The following is a 24,991-nucleotide window of genomic DNA, read 5'->3' as shown; positions in this document are numbered from 1 at the left end:
AAAGGAAAATGCAGTGCTGCGTGTGTCAAATGATGCATTGCAAGGATGGAGAAGTGTATTGTCTCTGTATGAGGACCTGGTGAGTACAGGTTGAACCACTCAATTCTGGCAGGTACATGTGGAGAGCAGGTACATGTGAAGATGACTATAAAAATTGAAAACCTTTAGTGTGACAAGCATTTTTCTTGTTTGCTGAAGACAAAAAAAGGTAAAAAGAAATAACAATTTTATGCTAAGACAGTGTTGGACAAAAAAAAAAAATGAGAATATGAATAAATGAGAAACAAACTAAGCTGGAAATTACAAGAAAGAGAAAAAACCCAAAGCCTAACTATTTTTAAGATGTATCTTAAAGGATTAGATAATGATGTTGCTTTCAAGAGTAAGGAATTTGTTTCAATGACCCTTTCTAGCCCTTCTAGAATCTTTCATTGAAGCATCTAACACCAAAGGAGACCGTCACATACAGTACATTATAAGGGGAATAAAATTAAGGTGAATTGCAGTTTTAAAAATGAAAGTGCTACTGTTGAATTATAGCTTTTTGTGAAACATGTTTTTTGCTGTAACTGCAAATTGATTCATCCACAAAGCATGATTTAGATTTCTTTGAGAAGAAATGTCATGTATTTTTAAGTAAGCCCTTCATGTTTAATAAAAAATATTTTATCATATTTTATTACTATAGATATCACTGAAAAATGGATCAGCTGAGGAAGCTAAATATAAACTCTATGAGTCAAAATGAATTCATTTAAAGACATAATTCAATACATATTTTAATGTCTGAAGTGTCTACTCCTTAATTTCAAGCACACAGAGTGTAAAAGATTTGATTAATATTTTCCTACTGATTTCAGATGTGTAAAATGACAGTGCACACTTTGAGCCCTTCAATTTCTACATTGTAATAAAAAATGAGCTCTTCCCAGTTCTAAATAGCAATTTGAAGGTACTGCTTCGTACCATTAACATGAAGAAGTACTATGTGTGATTTACCCACCAATATATTTAATTTTGTGAGTTACTTCTGGTCATTTGGAAATGATTTATGTTCTTCTAGTCTTTGGAGTTAAAAAGAAAACAAAATATTGATAACTGTTCCTGGAAAAATTATGGATTTAGGAAAGAAATAAAGTCTTCCTAGTGTATTTTATGTTTTATAAGCAGATTTAAAACACATATTGTCACTTTTTGGTCAAACAGGAGTTTACTGTGATGGCAGATATTTTTTTTGCAGATATGATCATCAATGAGTAAGGCATTTTTGATATATGTTTTTTGTAATATCTTCGCAACAATAAACTTCTTCCTTTGGATTTTTGTTTTTCTGAAATGAGTCCTTTTGATTCTGGTGATTTTACCAGAATGTGAAATCTGTTGTTCTGACCTTTAATATCACATGTATGGGTTTATTTTCTGGGTCTGAGTGTGAACAGTTATATCTATGAGATTTCTACTTACGTCTGAAAGGTCTCTTAAGGGAAGTGATCTCATGAGAGTTTTGCTATATCTTCAAGGCATAGTCAATACCATTTTGACATTGCTAATTCTAAACTTGCAATTAAGGTGTTTTATGGTCTTAAATTTCATTAAACGCAAAATAGCCTCCTTCCCATGAACTAGGTTTCTCCTTATTGAAGAATTTGTTGAATGTTTCTCCTTATTTACCTACCAATAAATTAGCATTAGAATTGACAGTGCATTAGTTCAAGGGGTTCAGATTAGCAGTGTAGAGTAAGGAGCTACAAAATATCAAATTGCTTTCTCCCACAATTCAATATAACCAACTTTTTCCAAGAAAATGGCAAAAGAAGTTGCAAAACATACCTTCTCTACTTTCCAAACTGAAGTTCTAAGAGAATGGCTCCACTACTTCTCTGATAAAGGTCTTACAATAAGCTGATTACATTCCTGTCCAAGTCAACAAAATCATGTTTCTACATTTATGATGGGTTGACTGGAATTGACAAAAAGCGAAGTAATTTTATGGGAAAATTAGGCATGAAAACCTGTATACTGGGTGTCTGACTGCTTTTAAAGATGTGCTGCATGCAGAAAGAATATTTTGTGCAATTTATTTTATCACAATAAAAAGTCTGCATTTTTTTCCAATTTTCATTGTAATGAATTGAGGATAGAAACCTAACAAAGGTCAAAAAGCCCATGTTTTAAGTGATGTATCTTACAGCTCTCTCTTCAGTTAAAGAGCTTGATCCAAGGATGATCTTGTCACTTGGAGCTCTGAGACTGACACTTAAAATTCAGATCACACCTGAATACATTGAAGGATACCTCCACTGGGGAATAACACTGTCTGTTTGAATCTGGACACTCCCAATTGCACTTCCATTAAATAATTTATAGTTTCTGCAATATTTGCCATATTTTGCAGGCAGTGTTTTGGAAATCTTATAGCAAGTGCCTGTGGATACTTGGACTAGGCTTGAATCCTATAATCTATGCTATGCATTATTTAAGTCCTGACACACTATTACAAAGCATTTTTTGAACTGCAGAAGCAAATTTTGCAGTAGTTCTGAGGAACATATATCTGGATATTAATGTAATATTCTCTGCCTCATTCACTACTATAGAAATTCAGATTTCTGGTTGAGAGCTTTTCTTGACATCTGTTGGGATACAAACACTAAGATCCTCAGCTCTCTAGAAGAATTTTATAGCTATTCTTGTTCTGAACAATGAGAAAAATATATAAAATCTTATCTGAAAATAAACTCTCTTTTTATGGCAAGTGCAGCAAAAAATCCCCCATTGTTATTAATGCATACTTTAGGACAATTAGTCATTTGAATGTACTGATACTAAGTATTCATGTAGATAAGACAACAGAAACTGATGAACAAATGAGATCTAACTAAAGCTTTAATTCACTTTGTGAAAAAACAAAGATCCAAGGACTGAAAAGGACTAACAAAGTTGCCTAAAGTGAAGATCTTGAGCTGTATCCTTTCTTTTACAATAATAAAAGAAAACATAATTGATCACTTAAAATACTGAGGAAAGGGTTACTTCAAGATAAGTATGAAAATGTCTAAATTCATGTTCATCTTTCAGAGAACAAAGGAAATATTGCTACTCCCAGACATTCTCTTAGGGTTTGAGTCAGCTTTATAATATGACATCTAAATTTATGTGTCTTCCAGTGTATTAGGCATCAAAGCTCTTGTTAGTGGTTATGGACATCCAGCCCATTCATTCCCTGGAGACTTGATTTAACAGTGATTTAACTGTACACGCAACAAGGCCTCTCTGTCAGATCATCCTTTCCAAGGAATGTCTTGAGCTCCTTGTTCCTGAGTGCACAACATCAGCTATGTTTACCACATGTCCATTTTTTCAGTCACATGCATTTACATGTTTATGTTTTCATTCAAGGTCTCTGATATTGTCAGGTCATGCAATAGGATCAAGGATGGATCCTAATGGGCTCACGAGGTCCATCTTCTTTATTTGATACTAGCATGTAAGACTCGACTATGTTATTCAAACAGAGTATATGACTGGGTCCTCTTGATGCCATAATTAACTCCTCTGGCAGTAAGATGTACTGTTGATGGGTTCACCTATTTCATGGTAAAACAGCAAGATGTTTTGCTGGCCACTCTGGTACTGCAAAAGGCTTACTGAAGTTCCTTCATTCCTTCTAATATCTGATCCCTACCTGATCTTTCTCTTCCTCTTCCAGTGATGCTTCCAAGGACAGTATCACTCCACAAAAGGGGCAGGGGAAGACGGGTGGGTGCTGAAAGATGCACGAAGAGGAAGATGAAGTTCCCAGGACATACTAGGGAGTGGGGAGCTTGGTGAGCTTGGAGGAGGGAATGCCTACTGTTCATCAGCTCTTCTAGGGCCAACTCACTAAAGAAGGATTAAATAAACCCAAGTTGCCAAGCCTGTTTTGAACTTCCTTTAAAACAAAGACGCTTTGCCTCTGTCTACACTCGAAGGAGTCCAGTAAAAAAGAATACACATAGCCCAACCTCCCCTGCCTCCCCGCCCCAGTCCACCCCTACCAGCTTACATACAACCCTGAGGTCTCCACAGAAATCAATGGGCTTCTGTCTGTCTGTAACAAGATTATTAATTTTTTTGTTACCAGCAGTTCATGAGATCTCATGGTGAATGAGCAGTCAGGTTGAGAGGAGATTTTAAAAAGCCCTTTTCTGAGGCTGAGGGAACAGATCAAATGTTGAATTTCCTTTAAAAATGTCATCAATGTGCTCCTTGACTTGCAGGAGAGGCTGGAAGCTTTGGTAATCAAACCAGTTTTTCAAGCTAGAGATTTAGGCCAGGAAATTACTGCAATAGGGCTATCTATATAGTGGAAGCTGTGTGTTTGCAGAAATTTCTAGAATCATTGTTTCGGTAATATTCAACTGATATGAGCAACTCACATTTGGATCCTGAGGAAGAAGCCCCACTTGAAGTGGACCGTGATGCTGCCTTCATGGAGAACACCCCTTTGCCTCTACGAGTTGTTGTCACAGCCACCCGAGGACGTTTGAGTGGAATCACTGCACGGGGCGGTGGGGGGACACGGCCATGGTAATCAAACAACCTAGAAAAGATTAAGTCAGCTGGACTCCATAAAACCCTCTGTGATTTCGTGTCATGGGAGCTCTGTCAACTAAATTTGCATGTTATCGGAGAAAATTACCCTTTGAAACTGTAATCACTTTATATCAAGTCAAATTAGATTTCAAGGACCTATGCACATTAAGTGCCTTATTCAGATTTCAGTCACACACTGGTGCACAGACCAGCTCAGATTTTTTGTGTGTCATTCAAATGAAGGATGTATTATGGGACTCTGCAATTTGCCATATGGAAAATCCATGGCTTGCTTTCCACAGGTCCACATCATTTCATTGTTCACAGCCAACAGCAATATATTTTGTTGTGACATTTCAGCTCCTTTATTACATGCATGGTTTAAATTCTAGTTTTCTATTTGCTATTCTTAAAGATGTAAAAGTAAAGAACAAAAGAGAACTTTCCTGAAGACAACCATCACCCTAAAGAAATATCTTGCAGTTTCTGAAATAACAAGAGTCTTTGCATATGTTCTCTTTATTGCAGAATGAATTGGTGCGGAAATGCTAAAATACCCAAGCATGCTTAATAAATTAAAAAAAAAAAATTGTTCAAACCAAAACCATGGTAGCAGGCAAATATTCAGACTTTTTACCAAAGATACTCTATGACAAAAATGAACTTTTGTTCCCAAAGAGAATAGCCTAATCCTAATGATACAGTTATTAATAGCAGGTAACTAACCCGTGTAAAGGGAAATAAAGGCAGTAAAAAAGGTAATCAAAGCTACAGATATTCTTAGAACATAAAATATATGGATTCTGGATATGATAGGTCAAGAGAAGAAAGTTCAAAAACCAAGATTTCCAGTTCACAATCTGAAGCAACAGCCTCATAAAATATTCTCAAATTTACTTTCAGCTAGTAATTATGGAAATTTATAACCACATGTTTAATTTTCACAGTTGTGAGTACTGTCACCTGGCTGGGCAGATAGACACACATTTGAAAACAGACACACAAGAAACAATAATTCACTCACCACAGCATCTAACAGTATGATGAATAGAACAGAGTTAAATTTGAATCTTCTAACCCATTTTCTGGTAAGTACATACATAGTACTTAAATCAAACCACACTTCTGTTTGTACTGTAATCCTACAGACAGTTTAACCATTTCTCTCCTTTTCCATAGCTGCCTACAAAATGTGACACAGAGATCCTGTTACACTCAATGACTGAAATCCATGGCCTCATATATTCCCACAAATGAGCAGCTTTTAGCCATTGTCAGCATAACTAAAGAATTCTGTGTGAAGATGGACACTAAACCATCTTTTTCTACTTTTAACACAAATATTAGTGCTTATTGCCAGTCATCATTTATTATATTAAATGATCTGCAGGTTGGTCATAAACTCCTTTTTGATATTACTGGGAAAAAATGCTTCTGAAGTGCTATAAGCTGTCATGAAAAAGTTCATTATATGATTATTGTTCAAAGGTGATTTTTTTTAGCTTTCAGTAGTTTAGATAATATAGTGAAAGGTGAAACTATGCTTCCTTTTCTCAAAATATATAAAAGCATATTTATCTAAATGGCTGTTATCAATCTATTCCTACTTTTGTTTATGAAATCATGCAAAGCTTTTGGTCTTGGTATTTTGTTTTGTCAGGTTCTGTATATTCCAATAATATGCTTTCTTTTAAAAAACAATGCTTCCATTTATGGATTTGAACCACCATTTGAACCATGGTGATTGTTGTAGTGCATTTTTATACTTTGTAATATTCTGAAGTAGTTTTGTTTTGTATCCCCATATTTTTCCCAAATGGTTTATCCCAGACTGTACTCCCCTCCCTTTACCTGTGTTATCCCTCTCCCGGGATGAGATCATCCCCAAACCCCCACCCTGGCTCTCTGTCAATCACTCAGCATCCCATCCCTCCATCCAGAAGTTTTGGTCCAGGTCGTTGAGTGATTAGCCAGAGGCCGGGGGTCAGCCCCCCAAGCCTTGCCCCATACGCTGTCCTAAATGTCTATCCCTTAGGGTACCCATCCCTTAGGGTCACTCATTGGTTGGTAAAATGTTATCTACTTTTGGTTTCCACCTCCCTTTAAATGTGACCTTGGCAATCTCCCGGGGCTCTCAGCAGGAGGCCGCCTGAGGTGCAGGAGCTCCTTTGGGACTCCTAATAAAACCTTGGATTGACCCCTGCTAAGAGTCGGCCCTTTATCTTCTACCGATGTCTCTGGTGTCTCTTGTTCTGCACAGGCGACCAGCCCAGGTGCCCTCAGTACCCTCGGGGCACAGAGAGTGTCTCCCTGCCAGCCCAGGTGCCCCCAGTACCCTCGGGGCCCAGAGAGTGTCTCCCTGCCAGCCCAGGTGCCCTCAGTACCCTCGGGGCACAGTGAGTGTCTCCCCCCAGCCCAGGTGCCCTCAGTACCCTCGGGGCACACACAGAGAGTGTCTCCCTGCCATCCCAGGTGCCCTCAGCACCCTCGGGGCACACACAGAGAGTGTCTGCCCACCAGCCCAGGTGCCCTCAGCACCCTCGGGGAACACACAGAGAGTGTCTCCCCACCAGCCCAGGTGCCCTCAGTACCCTCGGGGCACAGAGAGTGTCTCCCTGCTGCCAGCCCAGGTGCCCTCAGTACCCTCGGGGCACACACAGAGAGTGTCTCCCTGCTGCCAGCCCAGGTGCCCTCAGTACCCTCGGGGCACACACAGACAGTGTCTCCCCGCTGTCGGCCGTGTCGGGGCTGCCCCCCCCCGGTGTCTGCCGACTCGGGACTGGCCCAGGGTTCCTGAGAGGCTCCCAGAGGGACTGAGACAGTGGTTCAAATCCATAAATGGAAGCACTGTTTTTTAAAAGAAAGCATATTAGCACACAAGAAATGATAAAGAGAAATGCTCAGTCCCAAAGCAATTCTTTGCCCCAATAATTACTAGTGTGCATACAACTATGCTTTTTCTTTCAGTCACCCTTCTAAATGTACAGTTTAATACAGTCTTGCCAGTCTGTCTTCATATAGATTTTATTTTAAAGAACTATCCATTCCTGACACCCTTTTTTGACCCTATCACTGCTTTAGTCAAGGTAAGAAAGACATATTCTCTCTTCAAGGAGTCTGGAAAGCTAATAACAGGAATTAGCTGAAATATTAGGAAACAAGATCTATGGTTTGGGACAAAACATACAAATTCAGAAAGTTCAGAAGTTCAAAAATTCAAAGAATCATGACTATATTTCTTAATTTATATTTCCTATAAGTAGTTTGTACACCAAATTCTCCATGGGATTTTCTTTCCCATGACTACTATATTGAGATTTTCATCTTTCCCTTCCATCTTCTGGTATCTAAAAGAGACTGTTTGCCTCATACAGTTTTTATTTTCAGAATATCAGCATGTCCAGCCTAATGAGGCCAACCTCATATTCAGGTTTTCTACCATAGAAGTTCTGCTGTCTTAATTCTGAAGGACTTCTAAATTAAAAAATTATACTATTGAATAGATCTATGGATACATTTCACTGTCAGTGGTTTTCCATAACAATGCAATTATCAAGTGAGACACCAAGAAACAACCCTTAATGTCCAATAAGTTTTTTTAATTTTTTTTTTGGTGAAAATTAACCATTACAGTTTATCATTTATGCTACACATAAAATACAGAATTGAGGAAAAAACTAGACATATACCTTTAATATTCATGTGGCATAGATGAAAAACACTATTCTGTTTAAAAACATACAATTCCACAGATGAAATTCAGAGCTTGGAAAAAATAAATAAAAGCCTATGGAAACTAACTTTTTACAGGACATGTGCTACTCCTACTGCAAAGGCTGGACTGAGCAGGATTAAACTGCTTTGAAGGCTTTTACTTCATATGTTCATATGCTATGCTGTATCTCACTATTTCTAGCTTTGTCCAAAGGGGGCATGGTAATTTATATGCAAAACTAAAACTAGTGGCTCAAATTGAACCCACATCAGGAGAAAACAAACATGAAAATGTTATTTCTACATTTTTCCCACTGTGTTCCTAGCAGAAAGGCATATAGTACATATACCTAACTTAACTTCTGGGTGTAAACTGTCCCCCTGCTACTGTCCATTACTTTACATATGAGAAATATCAGATTAGAACAGGTTGGTGGAGCAATGCTTTGTTCCTCTCTGGCTCACTTGTCCTGTGACAAACCAAGCTGCTGTAACGAAAAAAACACAGCACTGCTGGCTAACAAGTTGGTTATCTGTGACCATTCTTGCTATTCCTGTGTTGTGAGGATTCTGCTACATCTGAATAAATACATTTTCACAGTGCTGAGCTAGGCTGTGTGTAACTACTCAAGGCAAAATCTCCAATTGCTCAGGCATCCAGATTCTTTTTGTCCCACAGGAACACACTGTTCAGCTTGTGCTTTTGCTTCTTTCAAAGTTCTTCTGGACAAAGCCAGGAACGTCATACTGAAGAATTTCACAGCCACTACACATCCTAGTGAAAGTAAGCCTGGAGGAACTCTACTAAACTACCATTAAACTGTTCAGCACAGCAAATACCCCAAAACCTCTTAGAGAAGGATAAAATCTAAGGACCTGCATAGTAAGCATACATTTGGTGGTGGTGATCTTCTCTGCAAGATATTAAAAATAGTCTTTTTATACACAATAGAAATAATGCAATGAATAATCAATAAAATCAGAATTAGCCTGTTTAACCAAACAATGGGATTATATTATCAACAACATGAGAAATTATGTAGGATGTACAAAAATACAGGCGCACATACCGATTGTAGAAATCATCTCTGTAGTAATCATAATCAAAGACATAACCACTGTGGAAAAACACAGAAAAACAAGAAAGAACTGTTTTATAGGAAAATACACACTGATTAAAACTTCTGTGGTAATATTGGCTTACTCTCAAATATATATCCCTTCTTCAAAGTCCTTCCACTTCTTTTGTACTGTGCACAATGTACATTATGTCTGTCAATGCTGCTGTCAGCTATCACTGTGTATTTGGAAATGTGAAGTCTGGGGCACACGGAACTGTGTAAACAGTTGACAGCACACACAGATAGGATTTAACACAGTGAGACAGCTCTGTAATTAGAGGATCATTACAGTGTAATTCTCTGTGAGAGTGATCAAATGAAGTTAGCATTCCAAAACTGACGCCCTCTTCTTTTCCGGTCTAACATAGGATGATCAGTGAAGTAGGAAGACAGTTAAATACATGAAAGAGTGGGAAATGAGTGATAAGGTGAGCTAAGACAGTTACTTTGATTTAGAGAAACATGGAAGGGATTTGGCTTCTTGCTACTCCTTGAGTCCACCAAATTGTTTTCATCAAAAAGAGAAAAAGTAAAAAGTTAAAAAATAAATGCTAAGTAAGTGTTGCAGGGATGCATTTCCTCTCAGGTTTAGGAAGGAATAAACATACCAATCTGAGAAAAGACAAGCACCATCAAGGGAAATGAACAAATGAGAAATTACACAGGTTCATGAGAAAACTACTTGTGAGCTATTAATAGCAAAGTCAATCCCAGATTCCTGGTTTTGCATTCCATTAGCAACTTTCTACTTTTGTGGTGAAGAAATAACAAAGAAGTCTTATCTATCTCATACACCCCAAAAAAAAAAAAAAACAAAACAAAACAAACCAAAAACCCCCCAAACCCAAACCAACAAACCAATGAGCCAGTAAAGGCTCTGCATGGAAAAGTCACAAGGATTTATTTATACTCAGCCTAGTAAAATGCTCTTTTACTGTTTTGAGAAGGACAATTATGAATAGTAAAGGTAAGAAACATGAAGAAAGTATCACAAAAGAAGGAGAAGCTTTAATTGAGAAAGGAAAAAACTAGAAAAGAAAGAGGTAATAAGGACAAAATACAGAAGAAAACTTTCCCTGAAAATAAAGGGGCACAATAGAATGATGGTGTGATTTAGGCTGGAAGGGACCTTAAAGATCAACTACATATCAAAGAAGCTTTTCTTCGCAGGGAATGGACTTGTGGATAGTTTCTGCTCTTGAACTTTGAGCAAAATGGGGTTTTTAGTGCATACTTTGAAGAATGTGTGAAGAATTCTACCAGAGCAGGTCAGGGCACAATTTCTGTCTCTGCAACACCTCTTTCACATGCAAGTACCCAATTGCAAATAATAGAATAAATTGTACTGTCTGCCTGCAGAATATTGCAGCAGAAGATCATGAGAGCTGCAGGCAACTGTGACCCTTTCTTTAATTTATTTGAGAAAAGAAATCCTAAGATACATATCATGTGAAACACTGAATTGAACAAGCCTGAGAGACTAGAAACCAGCAGCAGGTAAGCTGTGTGTGGCAGAGGATGTAAAATATCATTAAATAATAGTAGACTGTGTATAGTGATCATGTGTCTGTATCTTAAGATGCATCACTGTATCTTAATGTAAAACTAGCAATTTTTTTTCTGAACTATATGATAGCTCTTATTTTGTCTTTCACTTCAGTCTGCAAGGAACTAAGAAGTAGCAAGTATCAAAGCTATTATTTTATTTACAGGTATTCACAGCTTCCTAGTAGTTTTATTTAGCTGAATGTTTAATAGCTTCAGTTAGACCATAGTTAATATTCAATGTGTGCTTTTAAGTAGAAGATAACAGACAATTTGAAGAAAAACTATTAAATTTAAAAGCCCTGTCACATGAAATCTTTTGCCTGGAGTTGACATTTATTTAATTTGCATAAAGACTGGACAAATTCACTTTTTCAATGTTGAAGACCATGAAGCTGGTGGAGAATAATTCACTGGCACCAGTTAGAGTAAGGCTGAAGAATGACTATATACTGAGTTCTGTAGTAACTCAGCTCTGGCTTACAGAATAGAATAAGGACTGCTGGCCTCTCAATGGGTATGAAAATTTTATGTTGAGTGATGATGTTTCATCTGTAATAATATGTTGATTTGAAGAGATTATAATGTGAAAGCAACCAGTACATCTTTCTACCTACAGCTATAATTGTTCCTACTTCTGCATGTCAAGGTACAGACATAAGACTTGGTCAGTGCTACAGTACAACACCAAGCAGAAAAGCACAGATAATCACTGGCACTGAGATCAAGGTGACTACATGGCTCTTAACCTCTTGAGAGTAATTCCTTAGCAACCCAACAGCCTGTGTAATGGAGGCCACAGGTAATCACTCACACAGTGCTGAATACCAGGTACTCAGCAGGTCAGAAGCAGAGAAAGGTTTAAACAAGCCTGTGAATTGTTGGAGTCAGCAGTTTCCTAATGGCACTGTAAACAGGTAGATTACTTACCCACAAACATGTGCCATCTCGACAATATTAACAATAGAACTGCCTGCATAATGCAGATATTAATGCAGTAGACAGTAAAAGGCACTGCTTTACATGTGTCTCACAATGAGGCAAAGAAAACTCATCAATAAAATGTGCTTCTACTAAACAAAAGTCATGGTTCCTTTTCCTAACTTAGTATCACCAAGACAATCTTGTACAAACTGCCTTTTTTGGTTTCACTAAGCACTATGCATATCTTTAAAACTGTGCATGCCTGAAGAATAAATGTCTCTCCCATGACCATATTTTCAGAGCTATGATGCTGTGTGTATTCAAAGTTCCTGTGCATATCAGCAGTTGCACATGTGCCAGGCAGGCAAATAGAGTGTTATGCTCCTGCATCTTTGAAATAAGTGTATGGATATTATTATGTCTTTATATACCTGATGCTGAAATCATGTTACTACAAAAGTACAATTTTTTTCCATTCTCTATGCTATGCCCTCAAAAAATGTTTATAAACTAATGATCACATCCTGTCTTAACTTAGGTAACTCCAAACATCAGTGGTGTAGCTGACTTCTGTGGGGTTGTTCTAACTTTAGGAGAGTTAATGCAGAACACAGCAGAAATACCTTTTGTTGTATTCCTGTCAACAAGGCTTTTGTCTTCCATTATCAGCCTTACCTAATATCACTTTTTCTTTCCACAGGTACAAAGATACTTTTAAATCATAAATGTTGACAAAATAGGCATAATGTATCTTAATTTAATTGACAGTGCTATTGCCATTTATGCTGTCAGTTTCTTCTCTGTTATGAGGCCTGAATAAAAATATGAAATATAAAAGCAATATTTGTTCAATCAAACTCTTTTTGGGAAGCCCATATCAACCTAATGTTTGAAACTAGTATTCCAGTCATTTGTGAAATATTTTTCATGTCATGGGAAAAGAGTGTTAGAAATTTATGTTGTTGAGAGCAAAAGAGAATCAGTCTAAACTGATATGATGTTAAAAAGGAAGTTGGTGAGGGTAACTAGATGATTTAGAGAAGATGTATTTAGAGATCGAAACTTTCCCCATTAGAAAATCAATCAGATGTAAGTTGCTTCCATAAGCTATTGAAAAACAATGGTGGAGATTTCAGGTCACTTTTCAGTGGATGGTTACCTACACTCTCAGACATAAATCAAATTGGTGGGCTGAATCCCACCTTTACTTGAAAGAAAATTCTATTTTAGGTAAGGATGAGAATGCTGATAGAAGTGGAGGGATGCTGCTGTTTTGCAGCTCAGGCTGTATATTCTGCAGAGAAAGAGAACATTCTCCAGAGCCTGTTTTTTTGTTGGCAGACTTACTGTCAAAAGTCAAGTTATTTCAGTGATTCTTTCAACTAGGAAAAAAGAGGGGGCTGGAAGAGGAAAACTAGTTGCAGAGAAGTATTTTACATTCATTTCCATAATGAAGTTATGAGGGCAAATAGGTATAGCTAAAAAGAACATCTTAACCCCAAAATCCCCAATCACTTGTCCCAAAATGCCAAACAATTGAACATAACCTACTATTTGTATATTTCAATTAATGATTAAATTGCATAGTAATTTTGTAACCATAAGTTAATAAAAGTTTTTTTAGTTTTTTTCCCTAATTCTGCACATTTATTCAATTAATAAGAGCAATATGTACTTTCTCCTGAGTGGGGAAAAGATAAGGACTTAAGTTTCAATAAGTGCATCTTGGAATGTAATACTTTAAGTGGATTTTTTTTTTTCTGTAAAACTGGAAATTTTTTTCCAGTTCTAACCTGAAGAGGTGCATTTTGTCCAAGAAGGACGTATATACATTAAAAAGTTGACATACAGTACACCATTTTCCATTAAAGTATCTTTCTGCAGGCACTAGGCAGAATTTATTTGCAATATGATTAGGCTGTATTTTTAGGCTGTATTTTTTCTGTCTCTAGATATGCTCCTTCTCTACTCTCATCCTCTCTTCCAAGAACTCTTATCCCAGTGAAATGTATTTTGGGAAAACTGTTGAACTTATTGTGCAACCTGAATTTTAGACAAAGCTTGGGCAAATATTCAAAGTTGCATATACACATTCAGGTAATTAAAACACTAAGACATTTTTCTGTAGAGGATTAGGCAAAGCTTGTGAAGCAGACAAGGACAAAGACATTGAGATCAATATTCAGACTCTGGGGATCAGCTGGTTTCAGAGCTGTTTATGGAAGCAAGACAGAATAGTGATGCAGGCAAAACTAACCCCCAACAACTTTCTGTGCAGCTAAGTATTAGAATTCCTCCTAACCAAAACTACTTACTCTGGGTGCAGGCACAGCCTATGCTTAATGTTATCCTGATGCTCTTTAGAAACAAAACAGTAGTTTTCCAATGTAAAGATACTTGTGTAAATCTACTTAATATCTCCCCAACTTTCTCCTGTTGCAAAGCTATTTTTCTGTCATCTAAACTATTGTCCAATTATTTATGTTTCCTGTGGGAACATTTCATAGTAAGGTAAAGAAAAAGATTTCTAGTGGCCCAACCATTTCCCAAGGTGTCCTTTATTTGCATAGTCTGACTGGGGAGTTTGCAATGTCCCTATGATATTTTTTCTTCCTTAGTACAAGAGAGATGGGTCCAGCCTCTCAAAAATCTGTTTTAAATTCAGTGTGTTCAAAGTACTACTGTCAAACCATACACATGTGATTGATTATCCAATTTGCTAATAATATTGTGTACATTGAAGGAGTGTCATTTGACTTGCATTGACAACTACAGCAGACTCTTGTTGACAGGTGTAGGATTAAGTGATGGGTTTAGTGTTTCCACAGCCTTTCACTGAACAGCAGTTTAAATTAAAATCATAGTGGTAGCACTGGAGTTGAAAGACTAACTCTTTAAGATTACAAAACCAGAAATCTGAAACTTTATGTACTTTTCAGAGAAGCTGTATTAGAAGCACTGAATGAAACACAAAAGCACAGTTCAGAAAAAATTAATCAATTGGAATGCAACAATGTCAGTATTCATGTAAAAGAAAAAAAAATCTAGAAAATTGCATCACGTGCTTTCCATTTTTCAAAATGTCAAAAGGCTTAAGTTAAATTTGTGTTCTCATTTAAACTAAGTTTACTGATTAAATTACTAGGTAATTTTGTTATTTTGGATTGAACAACTCAAGATTTAAAGCAGAAAAATGGACACGTGAAGGAGACAGAACTTTCAGGGTCCTGAGCACTGCTTGTGATGTCAAGCCATGGTGACTGTTTTTCCCAGACAATGCTTTGCAAGTGCAGTTACAATATAAATGAAGATACCAGATTCTGAGAATCTGCAAAAGCATTCTTTTACTCCTGACCCACTGAGTAATAATTTCCATTGCAAGTGCATCTGATAAGGAGATTCTTCTATAACCGAGCACAGAACTGGATTCAATTCCAGTCTGGTCAGAGATGAGTAGAAAGGACAGGGGTGCATCACACAACCAGCTGTGTATCCTCTAGACCAGTTCTAGGCTGACTACGTTGCACTCAGGCAGAAAAATTGTAAAATAAAGGCCTCATAAAATCTGGCCTGCTCTGTTTGATCGATGGCTGGCCTGTCATTTCTTCCAAGCACAGCTAGCACTTTGCAAGCTCCCATGTGAAAACAATCCTGGTATGAATAGTTTGTTCACTTGTGCTCCTACCTTCCATAGCATGGAAGACTGCAGTCTGGATACTCTCCTGCTTTATTCTGCCTGGCATATTTCTTTGTGGTTACCTCCAGATTCTAAGGGCATCTAAGAATATGGGTATTAATAATTTTCTCTCTCCTTCATTGATGATTTTTGAGAAGCATATTCAATGTAGAGTTTAATCAGGTTACATTTTTGGCTTCAGGTTTTACCTGATTTTCCTATGTCTAAGCTCTTTTAAAATACGAAAGTAACATTTTTAAAATCACATGTTGTAGACTCTGTCAAATATTTTGGTAGCAGAATTGATTATTAACTGATGTTCCACTCTGGCTGCTGTATCTTAAGAAGAAAAAAATAAAAGAGCCAACTCACAGTAAATTTGGGGAATTCAGTATGTATTTTATGTGATTGCCCTTCATCTTCTCCCTTGCTCTTGCTGAATGCTACAGTACTTCTCCTGAAGACTCCTTCATATTGCTGTTTCAAGCTACCAGGAGCAGTTGCACAGTTTGAAATTTTGACAACTTGATTGCAATAGACTGGTAAATTTCATTGGCTGATTGTTATTGTCCATTTAGAACATAATACTAATACTTGAGCAACCTGGTCTAGTGGAAGTTGCCCCTGTCTGTGGCAGGGGAGATTGGAATTAGATGATCTTTAAGGTCCCTATCAAAACAAACCATTCTGTGATCGTATGATTTGCACAAAATTGGGCTTGTGGAACTTTATGCTTCCTTTATTGCCATTTTCTGTAACATTTTTCACTGGATTGTGTGGTCACAGTCCCTGACAGATGAGGGCTCTGCTTGCACTTTTATGCACCATGTTTACCAAACATTTGAAGTTTCTTTTCAAGTGGTTTACCACTGTGGGACATACACATTAGAATTTAACAATACAAGCACACTAATTTTATAGAGTCTATTGAATAAAGCTACCAAAATAATTTAGTTCTGAGAATTGCTTCTAGCCTCTCTTCCCCAACTGCAAGATTCTCTGAAGGAATGAACACTGTTAAGGTCTCTCTCTCTCTGACTCCTCCTTCCTACCCTGTTACCTTCTTGCTGAACTGCCCTTGCATGATTTTTGTCTCCTCCCAGCAAAACCACATTACCATTGCTCATCCTTATATAATTAAATGGCTGGAATTTTACTTTTCTGTGAATGCTCTACACAGCAAGACAGTTTTAGTTTTATAGCCTATAAAGAGTCATCCAGAACATGAAATACCCCTAGCTACTGACAACTAGACAAGGTCAGCATGAAACTAAATTATACTTGACTCCAGATTTAAAGTATAACCATGGTTAATTTGTATATGTGTATACAAGTGAAAAGATTCATTTTGCAAGAAGACAAAGCCTTATTCAATACCTCTCAGGGTCTTCCATCTCTGCTAAAGAAATGGGAACACTTTGGAAAAAAACTGCTTTATAAGCCACGATAACGAGCTCCAGTTTTGTTTTAATAACTTCACTGTCTCAGAAGATGTAGCTTCCAGTTCCATATCCATTTGTACACCAAGAAATTAGAGATCTGCAGAATTAATTAGATTATTTGAGAAATGCTTCAATTTTCCTCCTTTGTATATTGATCCTAATTTCTGTGAAGGTGTTAGCTGTGGCAGCAGCTCTCTGGCTACAGAGAGCAGCACACAACTTTCCCAGGCATTTTCCTGGAGAAGGCTGTAAGAAGATGAGAGAAAAGAATGAGAAACAATTCTTATTTCCACTTGCTGCACCTGTTGTGCACACATGGAATGTGTTATGGAGATTTGTTTACCAAAAGGTGATTTTTTATTGGCCACTTGCAATGGTGTTTGGATTGATTGACCAATTGGATCTGTCTGTATTGCACTGTCTGTAAGGGTGATGAGTTTCTTAATAAGTATAGTATAATAAAGTGATTGATCAGCCTTCTGGAATCATGGAGTCAATGCTAAGTATTACCCGGCTGGGGGCCTGCAACAACAGTTAGCTACTTTCAAATAACTCAGAACAAACAGTTCATGTGAAAAATGCAGTCTGAAAGTGGGTAATTTTTCATTTTGACAATTTGTTGTTCATAGTTTGCCTGGAAAACTCTCTTTACTTTGTGTCACTTCATTTAGATGGCAAGAAAATGAGGCCATATCCAGTAGATACTTTCTGGCAAATAACTGCTTCTGGCAAAAGGTATCAAGAATGTTGGTTGAAAAGGAACTCTATATGAGTTAGCAGTGCATACTCAGAGCCCACAGAGCCAACCAGATTCTGGGCTTCATCACAAGGAACACGACCATCAAGTGAGGGAGGTGATTCTCCCCCTCTGTTCTGCTCTCGTGAGACTCCATGTGGAGTACCGCAGCCAGCTCTGTTGTTCACACCATAAGAAGGATGTGGACCTGTTGGAGCAAGTCCAGAGGAGAGCCATGAATATGATCACAGGGCTGGAACATTTTTCTCATGAAGACAGGATGAGAGTCGGGGGCTGCTACACCTGGAGAAGAAAATACTGGGAAAACCTCATAGCAGTCTTCCAGTACCTAAAGGTGCCTACAAGAAGAGATAAGAGAGGGACTTTTGACAAAGGCATGTCACTAAATGATAGGAAAAGAGGGAATGGCTTTAAACTGAAAGAGGACAGATTCAAATTAGATATTAGGAAGAAATTTGCTGTGAGGATGGTGAGACACTGGAATTGGTTGCCCAGAGAAGTTGTGGATGCTTCACCTCTGCAAGTGTTCAAGACCAGATTGGATTAGGCTTTGGGCAACCTGGTCTACTGGGTGGCACTAGTTATAAACAGATGATATTTAAGGTCCCTTCTAACCTAAACCTTTCTGTCAACCTACAAAAATTTATAATTGTTGGGACTTAAAACTTCTTTCTGATACCTATCTCTGTGGTTATCAAAATCTTTGATGAAAGTAGCTGGTTACAGGATGGCAGCTGATTCAACTTTCCATCCTTCTTTAGAATAAAGGCTACAGGATTCAAGTGTGGCAAGCTCAGAATGTTTGGGTTTTTTTATTTTTTTGGTGAGGGTTTTTTTTTTTCTTTTTTTTTGGATACAAGATTAGAGACAACTGAAAAGAAAAAGTAACCCTACAAATTTGCTGGAAATCAGTTTATACCTTTCAAATTAAACAAATACTTTAGCATTAACAACAGTCACTACCATAACAATGTCAACTGTCAGTGGCTGGTTGTGTATAACAGATTCACTCTGATATTTCTACATCACTTTTAAGGCTTATTCTCCAACTTTTAATTGTGCTCTAATATGTCATGAAGGATTTAATTTTATTGAGCAAAACTGGTCCAGTTTTGATTTCAGATCCAAATATGAAAACTTTAAAAATTAAATTTCAAGGACAGTAATTAAACTCTTAGCAATAAAACTCTTATCCTACTATTGATAAGGCAGAATATTACCTAATTCTTTTTTTTTTTTTTAGTGCTACATCAGCATAGAAGTTGTTATAACCTGTTAAACTTGTGCATACACATAGAGCTTTTGTGGCTGTTGTAGAAAAAGTTGAACTTTGGCTTGAGGAATGGTGGGAATTATAACGGTCTGGCCTGAACCTGAGATAAAAAAAAATCCTTGAACTCAATGGATAGCTACATAGTGCTTTTGAGCTATAGTTTATAATTAAAACTAAGAAAAAATTTCCCCCAAAGAGATGGAAACCAAAACAGCCAAAATCAAGATCTTTGAAATCAACACCTGTTTGGGCCAAACAGAGACTATTGAATATGATTATAAATACCCCTGATACAGTTAGGCTTCTTTTCAAATTATGGTCTGTAAATCATTATTCCAAGGTATTAGAAAGTGGTTTGTAAACAAGGTCAAATCTTAAACCAAGATAAATTCATAGAAAACAATCTATGATCCAATTAATTTTACTAGTTGAAAGCTTGCCTGATACCAGGACATATAATGATTTTATTTCAATTAGGGTTATACCACAATATGTGAATGCACAGCTGAATGACCCAGTAAAACAAGATATGAGTAGTTGTTCCATGGTATCACACAAAAAGCTATTAACAGAACAACACTAAAGACAATTACTCCTAGCCTGAAGCTCTTTGTCTTTTTAAAAATCTTTAACAATTATGAGAGACATCAGAAAGTTCCAATTTGCTCTGCGTGAGCACTGTTTTTCTCTGATATGCCTCTTTCTGCACTGCCTCCTCTCATTCTCATGACTTTACTGTTTAGAAAGCCAATGAATGCACAGACTGGTGTAGAGCAATAACTTCTGAAGCAACCAGTCCACTGGCTGATTGCTATGATCACAGCTGGTTGAACTCCAAAGAAGAAATCTCTTTTTCAAGGAACTGCAGTTATATTACAATAGAAGGGTGGGAAGCCGACCGTCAAGTGAAAGTTGACAGACAGCAGCACTGGCTGTCTTTCTAGCATTTACTCTTTTAAACTAATCTTTCTCTTGTAGCTCAAGTGCAAGTAAGATGTTAGGTTAGATGGATCAAATTTCAATTTCTGGTGAAAAAAGATCAAACTGATTTCAAGCATGGAATCAGAGGGGTCAACCATCACATCCCCTCCAAATATTTGTTTAAGGCCTAGTGTGCTAAGAACTTAATATTAAGAAGAGTTTAAATTGTTATTATTGTACCAAAGTAGTTAGAGAAACACACGCAGAAGAGCAAGGGGTAGACACAGGCTGATTTGTACAGCATTACAGGGAATTTGAAACTCAAAATATAAAACTTCAAAATTATATCTTTCAATATATCTTTCAATATCTATCAAAAGGAAGAAATTTAGATAAGACTTCTTTGTAATTGTAATATATGTTAGAAATAATTCATGCTATAAAAGAATGTATTTTATAAAGATTGTGAAATCCAAACAAGTCGAGACTTGACCACAAGCAGCCTGAGAGACAATGGCTATTCAAACTCCGAAATTCCTGAAGGCAGCCAGATAAGGATTGGCATTTAGCTCATGAATAGATGCACCCAGCGTGATGTTCGCCGTTATCCCGAGTCATTGAAAAAATGCCTAAGAGCAATCACCGCCCTGTTGATAACATCAATCAAGATAGACGAAGTCGCCAGAAAGATACATGTGGATACACAACTTCCCGGGATTTGATCAGTGCTGGCTATCAACCAGGAAACTCTGCACAGTGAAAGAACCAACTATGAATATGCAGAGTTACAAAAGAAACTTGGACTCTTTCGCCTCGGGCACAATAAACTGTATAAAACATCCCCGCTAGAAGTGGCTCTCGTGAACGAGGGGGGATTCGATGCGATGGAGGTCAGATCCAGGTTCACCCAGCGCCGATCCCGGGCTCGACGCTGTCTCTTTGGCTGTGGTGGTTTTGAGGACTGTATTTCGGTCGCACAAAAAGATAAATAAATCTTTTTGCAATTTTGATAATTTAGCTTTTGATTGATCATTTATAACAGTAATGATCTGGAAATTTGTGAAAATAAATAAAGTCTCTCATATGCAACAGCCATAAGAAGCATGAAAAACTGTTTCAATTTTCAGATGTGTTTTGAGTTGGGATCTAGGTCTCATGATATTTCTGCCTGTGACTGCCTCAGTAAACTTATTCATACTGATTACTCACAGAAGCCTGTATAGATTGCTGTGGAAAGATGCTATGTTGATACTTCAGAAACAGGAAATAGGAATACTGCTATCATAGACCTTTCAAACACTATTTTTTATAAATTGTAGGTCAGTCACTGCTGTTTGGGAAAAAAAAAGGAAATTAGATGTAAATTGTTTTGCCCCACAGTGAGGGTACATGCCCAGCGAATATTGTCCTTCTTCCTCTCTCCATCTTCCATTGTAAGGCAATATCTCACTTTTTGTTTCTTTGAGTTGTTCTTTTCCCTTGACTTTCCTCTCTATTATGTTTCCAGATTTCAGTCCTACACTCCCTGAATATTTCAGGCTCCTGAACTTCCTTCAGAGACATTCTCTTGCGAATAATTTTCCCTCCTCTAGAAAACCTCCTGGCTATCTTGTACATAGGTGAAAGTACAAATATTGAGTGCTAAGGAATAGTTCATCATTAAGCCAACACATAAATTATATGGAACTGTATTGTTTTTCTCGAATTGCTAGGGAAATGGAAGTCTTGGAAGACAGAAATAGTAGACAGTAAAAAAAGAGAAAGGGAAATAGAATAACCAGAAGGAAAAAAGTGATCTCATGCTCTTGCCTTTCCCAATTATGAAGAACATTTCTACTGATATTTTTAAAGTCAGAGAAGGGAAAAATTATTTATTATGATTAATATCTATTGAGTTTGTTGAAATGAAAGTTAATTTAGGAATTACAAATTAGGAAAATAACATTTTTTGCTAAATTAATTAGTCTTTTTAATGTAATATATATATATATTGCTTTGTGTGTGAAAGGGAAAGTGACGTAGAATGACAAAATCAGGCAAATAGGGAAATCATGAAATAATTAGATTTAGACTGCAGATCAATAGGAAAAGTACCTAATCTAGGAATTTTAAACATTGAGTAATGTCACCAAACCACTGAAAAATTCAGTCCCAGGAATGGACCAACATTGTTACTACTGTAGCTTGGTAACCACTTGTGAGAGAGCTTCAAGCAAAAAAAAAAAGTAAAAAAATAATAAATTTATAAAATAGCTGTATTCATGCCCATTTCAGAGTCTTAAAATAACAGTAAGTGGGCAGTTATAGAAAAGTTTAAGCCTTGTGGGATTTGGAAAGTTGGAAGAGAAGGATGCCAGTACAACTACCTGAAATTAAATGGTATAGATAGATTTTCAGTATCTTCCACAGGTATACATATGTGCTATCAAATCCCTCCTGTCTCTCTGAGAATATCCAGAAAGTCTCATCCAGTAAAGAGCCCTTGCACAGCCCTGACATGTGCCTCATGCCTCCAGGCTAAATCTCACGCATAATCAGAGGTGGTTGTTTCAAAGGGTATTGTCTGCAAAAGCAGATAATCCGCTACTGCCTGCCTAAGTCAGAAAGCCCAAGTGGTTTTAAGCACGAGAAATTACTGCCTGGGTCTAAACAATGAGTTTAAATAATTGTCAGGTGTGTTCAGTCCTCCTGTGATTTTCATGAATACAGCTCCTGAATACCTGGCCTGAACGAGAGTTACAAGGTTGTGTTCTGGTTGGTAGTTTTATTTGGGTCATAATAACAGAGCAAAATGAGTCCAGTATCTCCTCTTTTTGTATTATTCCTTTGCCAAAGAAAAATAATTTTCTTAGCTCTCTCTCTTCAGAAGTTGGGTAGGAACAGTGGGAACAGTGTTTGCTCCTTCCACTGGTGCTACCTGATAACGGGGATGAGGAAAAAGAGAGATGGAATTTGTTACAGATGATGCTCCATGGCTATATTCTATTTTGTGCCTTACAACCTACTGGCCATTGAAAAATCAACAAACCAACCCCCCACAAAAACTGACTGTGAACTGAAAAAACTTGCATATTTTGGAAGTGGACTGAGTATTATCATAACAGACCCTGCAAATGCTAGGCTTTTATTGAAACTATCTCATTTCTGCAGAATGGGATCCCTCAAACTAGATGAGAGCAGAATTTCCTATGGATCTGCAAAATGGCCTTGCAGGAAAGAAAATACTACTAAGCAAAAGGAACAAATGTGAGTGACAAATTTGAGTTATTTTATATATCTTAGAACTATTCTTCTGGAAGAAAATAATGAAATTTACTTTTTCTATTTTAGAAGCATTTCCACGTTCTTCCAAGAACCTGAGTCCACCAAAATTATTCTGTCTCTTGCAGAATTAAGTACCTATGTTGAAAGTTACTGTGATTAGGATATTATTTGGAAAAAGCATGGCTTTTCAGTATTTTCTACTGTCATATACTTTCTAGAAAGAGGACCTTGGTGAGGAAAGTAGTAGTTTATACTACACTACTCTAGTAGTAGAGTAGACCTCTAGTGTTTATACTAAGAATGTAAAAAATGCATTAACTAGTGCTAATTTTACTTGTATCTCTCTTCTTTCTTCCATGACAGACAACTATTCATCATTAAATAACTATATACAATGCATTAATTTTCACTTATATTTCCCTTTGGGCTTTCCACCTAAAATTTTACTGCTTATAGGAAACAATCAAAAAAAAAATTGAAAAAATACTTTTCAATGCTGGAGATGGTAATTTTCAAAGACCATCTCACTGAAGCACTATTGTCTGCTTATCCAGAAATAAGCCCATTCTCTGCAGCTGGCAGTAAAGGAATCTCTTTTCAGGAGACTCAGAAAAAATCAGTTGTTTTTCTCTCCCTGTCTATTCTGAATTCAGCAATACGGACATGTTAGTAAATGACATCTGACAGAGAAGAGAAATATTTTTACATGTTTGACAAAATTATTGTTGCTATGAGAGAATTTTCTGCCTCTGCATATGGTGAAGTTATATTGACCACCAGTTATTATGGAAGTTACATACAATTATAGTTAGAAACCAAAAATAATTAATTCAAAGAATTTATTGCGCAACACAGCTACAAAATAATTATGGCCTCTATCCACCATATAATACTATTACAGGCCTTAAAAGATGCTGCATTTTCTGTGTCTTACAAAATAAAATTTTAATTTTAAGGCTCAGACCAATGACCAGTTACAAATCTGCATGTAGTATTAGCTGAAATTTATCAGGTGCTAAACTCTTAAATGCAGATAGCTATGAGAAATCAGCTGCCAAGAAATAGCTGGTGGTTAATAATTGAATAACCAATCTAATTATCTAGAGAGAATGATGACTGTTTTGTTGAGGTGATAATTATGCATCTTTACTGTTAGGAAATTTCCAACTATGGAGAGCTGATGTGGATAATTAAAAGATGTTGGTATTTTAAATGTATATTGCTTTTAAATTATAATACATCCTTTGCACATAGCAGGATGAACTTAATATGAGATGGCACTCTGTTCTTTTTGCAGTGTCCATTTTACAGTATCCATATATTTTTTTATCAAGACTCTTGACTTGCCTTGCCTTTTTAAGTATGAACCTTTCAAACTTTTCTGCATTAAACTAATTTGATGCATTTTCAGTGGTGGATATTTACCAAAACTCCTGCCTCTGATATTAAAGTCTTCCGGGTACTTTGAGCATTTGCATGACCTCTTTTTAATACTAAACCTACATGAGCATGAATGCTATATAACATGAAAAGGAAAGAAAGTCCAGACACCTCTTGGTCTTGCTTATGTTGAATACAAACACAAATCCCAAAATGTGTGGAAATAGCATTTCTGGAGAGGATTATCCTATGCCCTTACAGGCTGTCACTCAGTAGTGTGCACAAACAAATATCTCAGCCTTCCCTAAAGATTTTATCTCCATCACTAAGAGGCAAAAGAAGACAGCACAATATCAAATTCAATTTTGTATTTTAGCCCAAAATCACAGTATTGCATTC

General features: G+C 36.9%; 1 protein-coding gene across 6 annotated transcripts in view; it reads right to left on the bottom strand.

Annotated features, from left to right (window-relative positions):
* The window catches only part of RALYL (RALY RNA binding protein like), a 370,851-nt gene that overhangs the window by 28,856 nt on the left and 317,004 nt on the right, over window positions 1-24,991 (bottom strand). For 5 of the 6 annotated variants that reach the window (XM_066564255.1, XM_066564263.1, XM_066564295.1 and 2 more), the window contains 3 exons: window positions 9,360-9,407; window positions 4,419-4,582; window positions 3,686-3,766 (listed from right to left, as the gene is read on the bottom strand). In XM_066564255.1, the coding sequence (XP_066420352.1) occupies window positions 3,686-3,766; window positions 4,419-4,582; window positions 9,360-9,407 (293 nt within the window). The remainder of the gene's footprint in view (window positions 1-3,685; window positions 3,767-4,418; window positions 4,583-9,359; window positions 9,408-24,991) is intronic. The other variant, XM_066564271.1, reaches the window with a different exon arrangement.

This window comes from Molothrus aeneus, chromosome 1 (genome assembly GCF_037042795.1).
Source record: "Molothrus aeneus isolate 106 chromosome 1, BPBGC_Maene_1.0, whole genome shotgun sequence".
Classification (NCBI taxonomy): Eukaryota; Metazoa; Chordata; class Aves; order Passeriformes; family Icteridae; genus Molothrus; species Molothrus aeneus.
The sequence above is the reverse complement of the archived record's forward strand: the minus strand, read 5'-3'. Positions and strand labels throughout refer to the sequence as shown.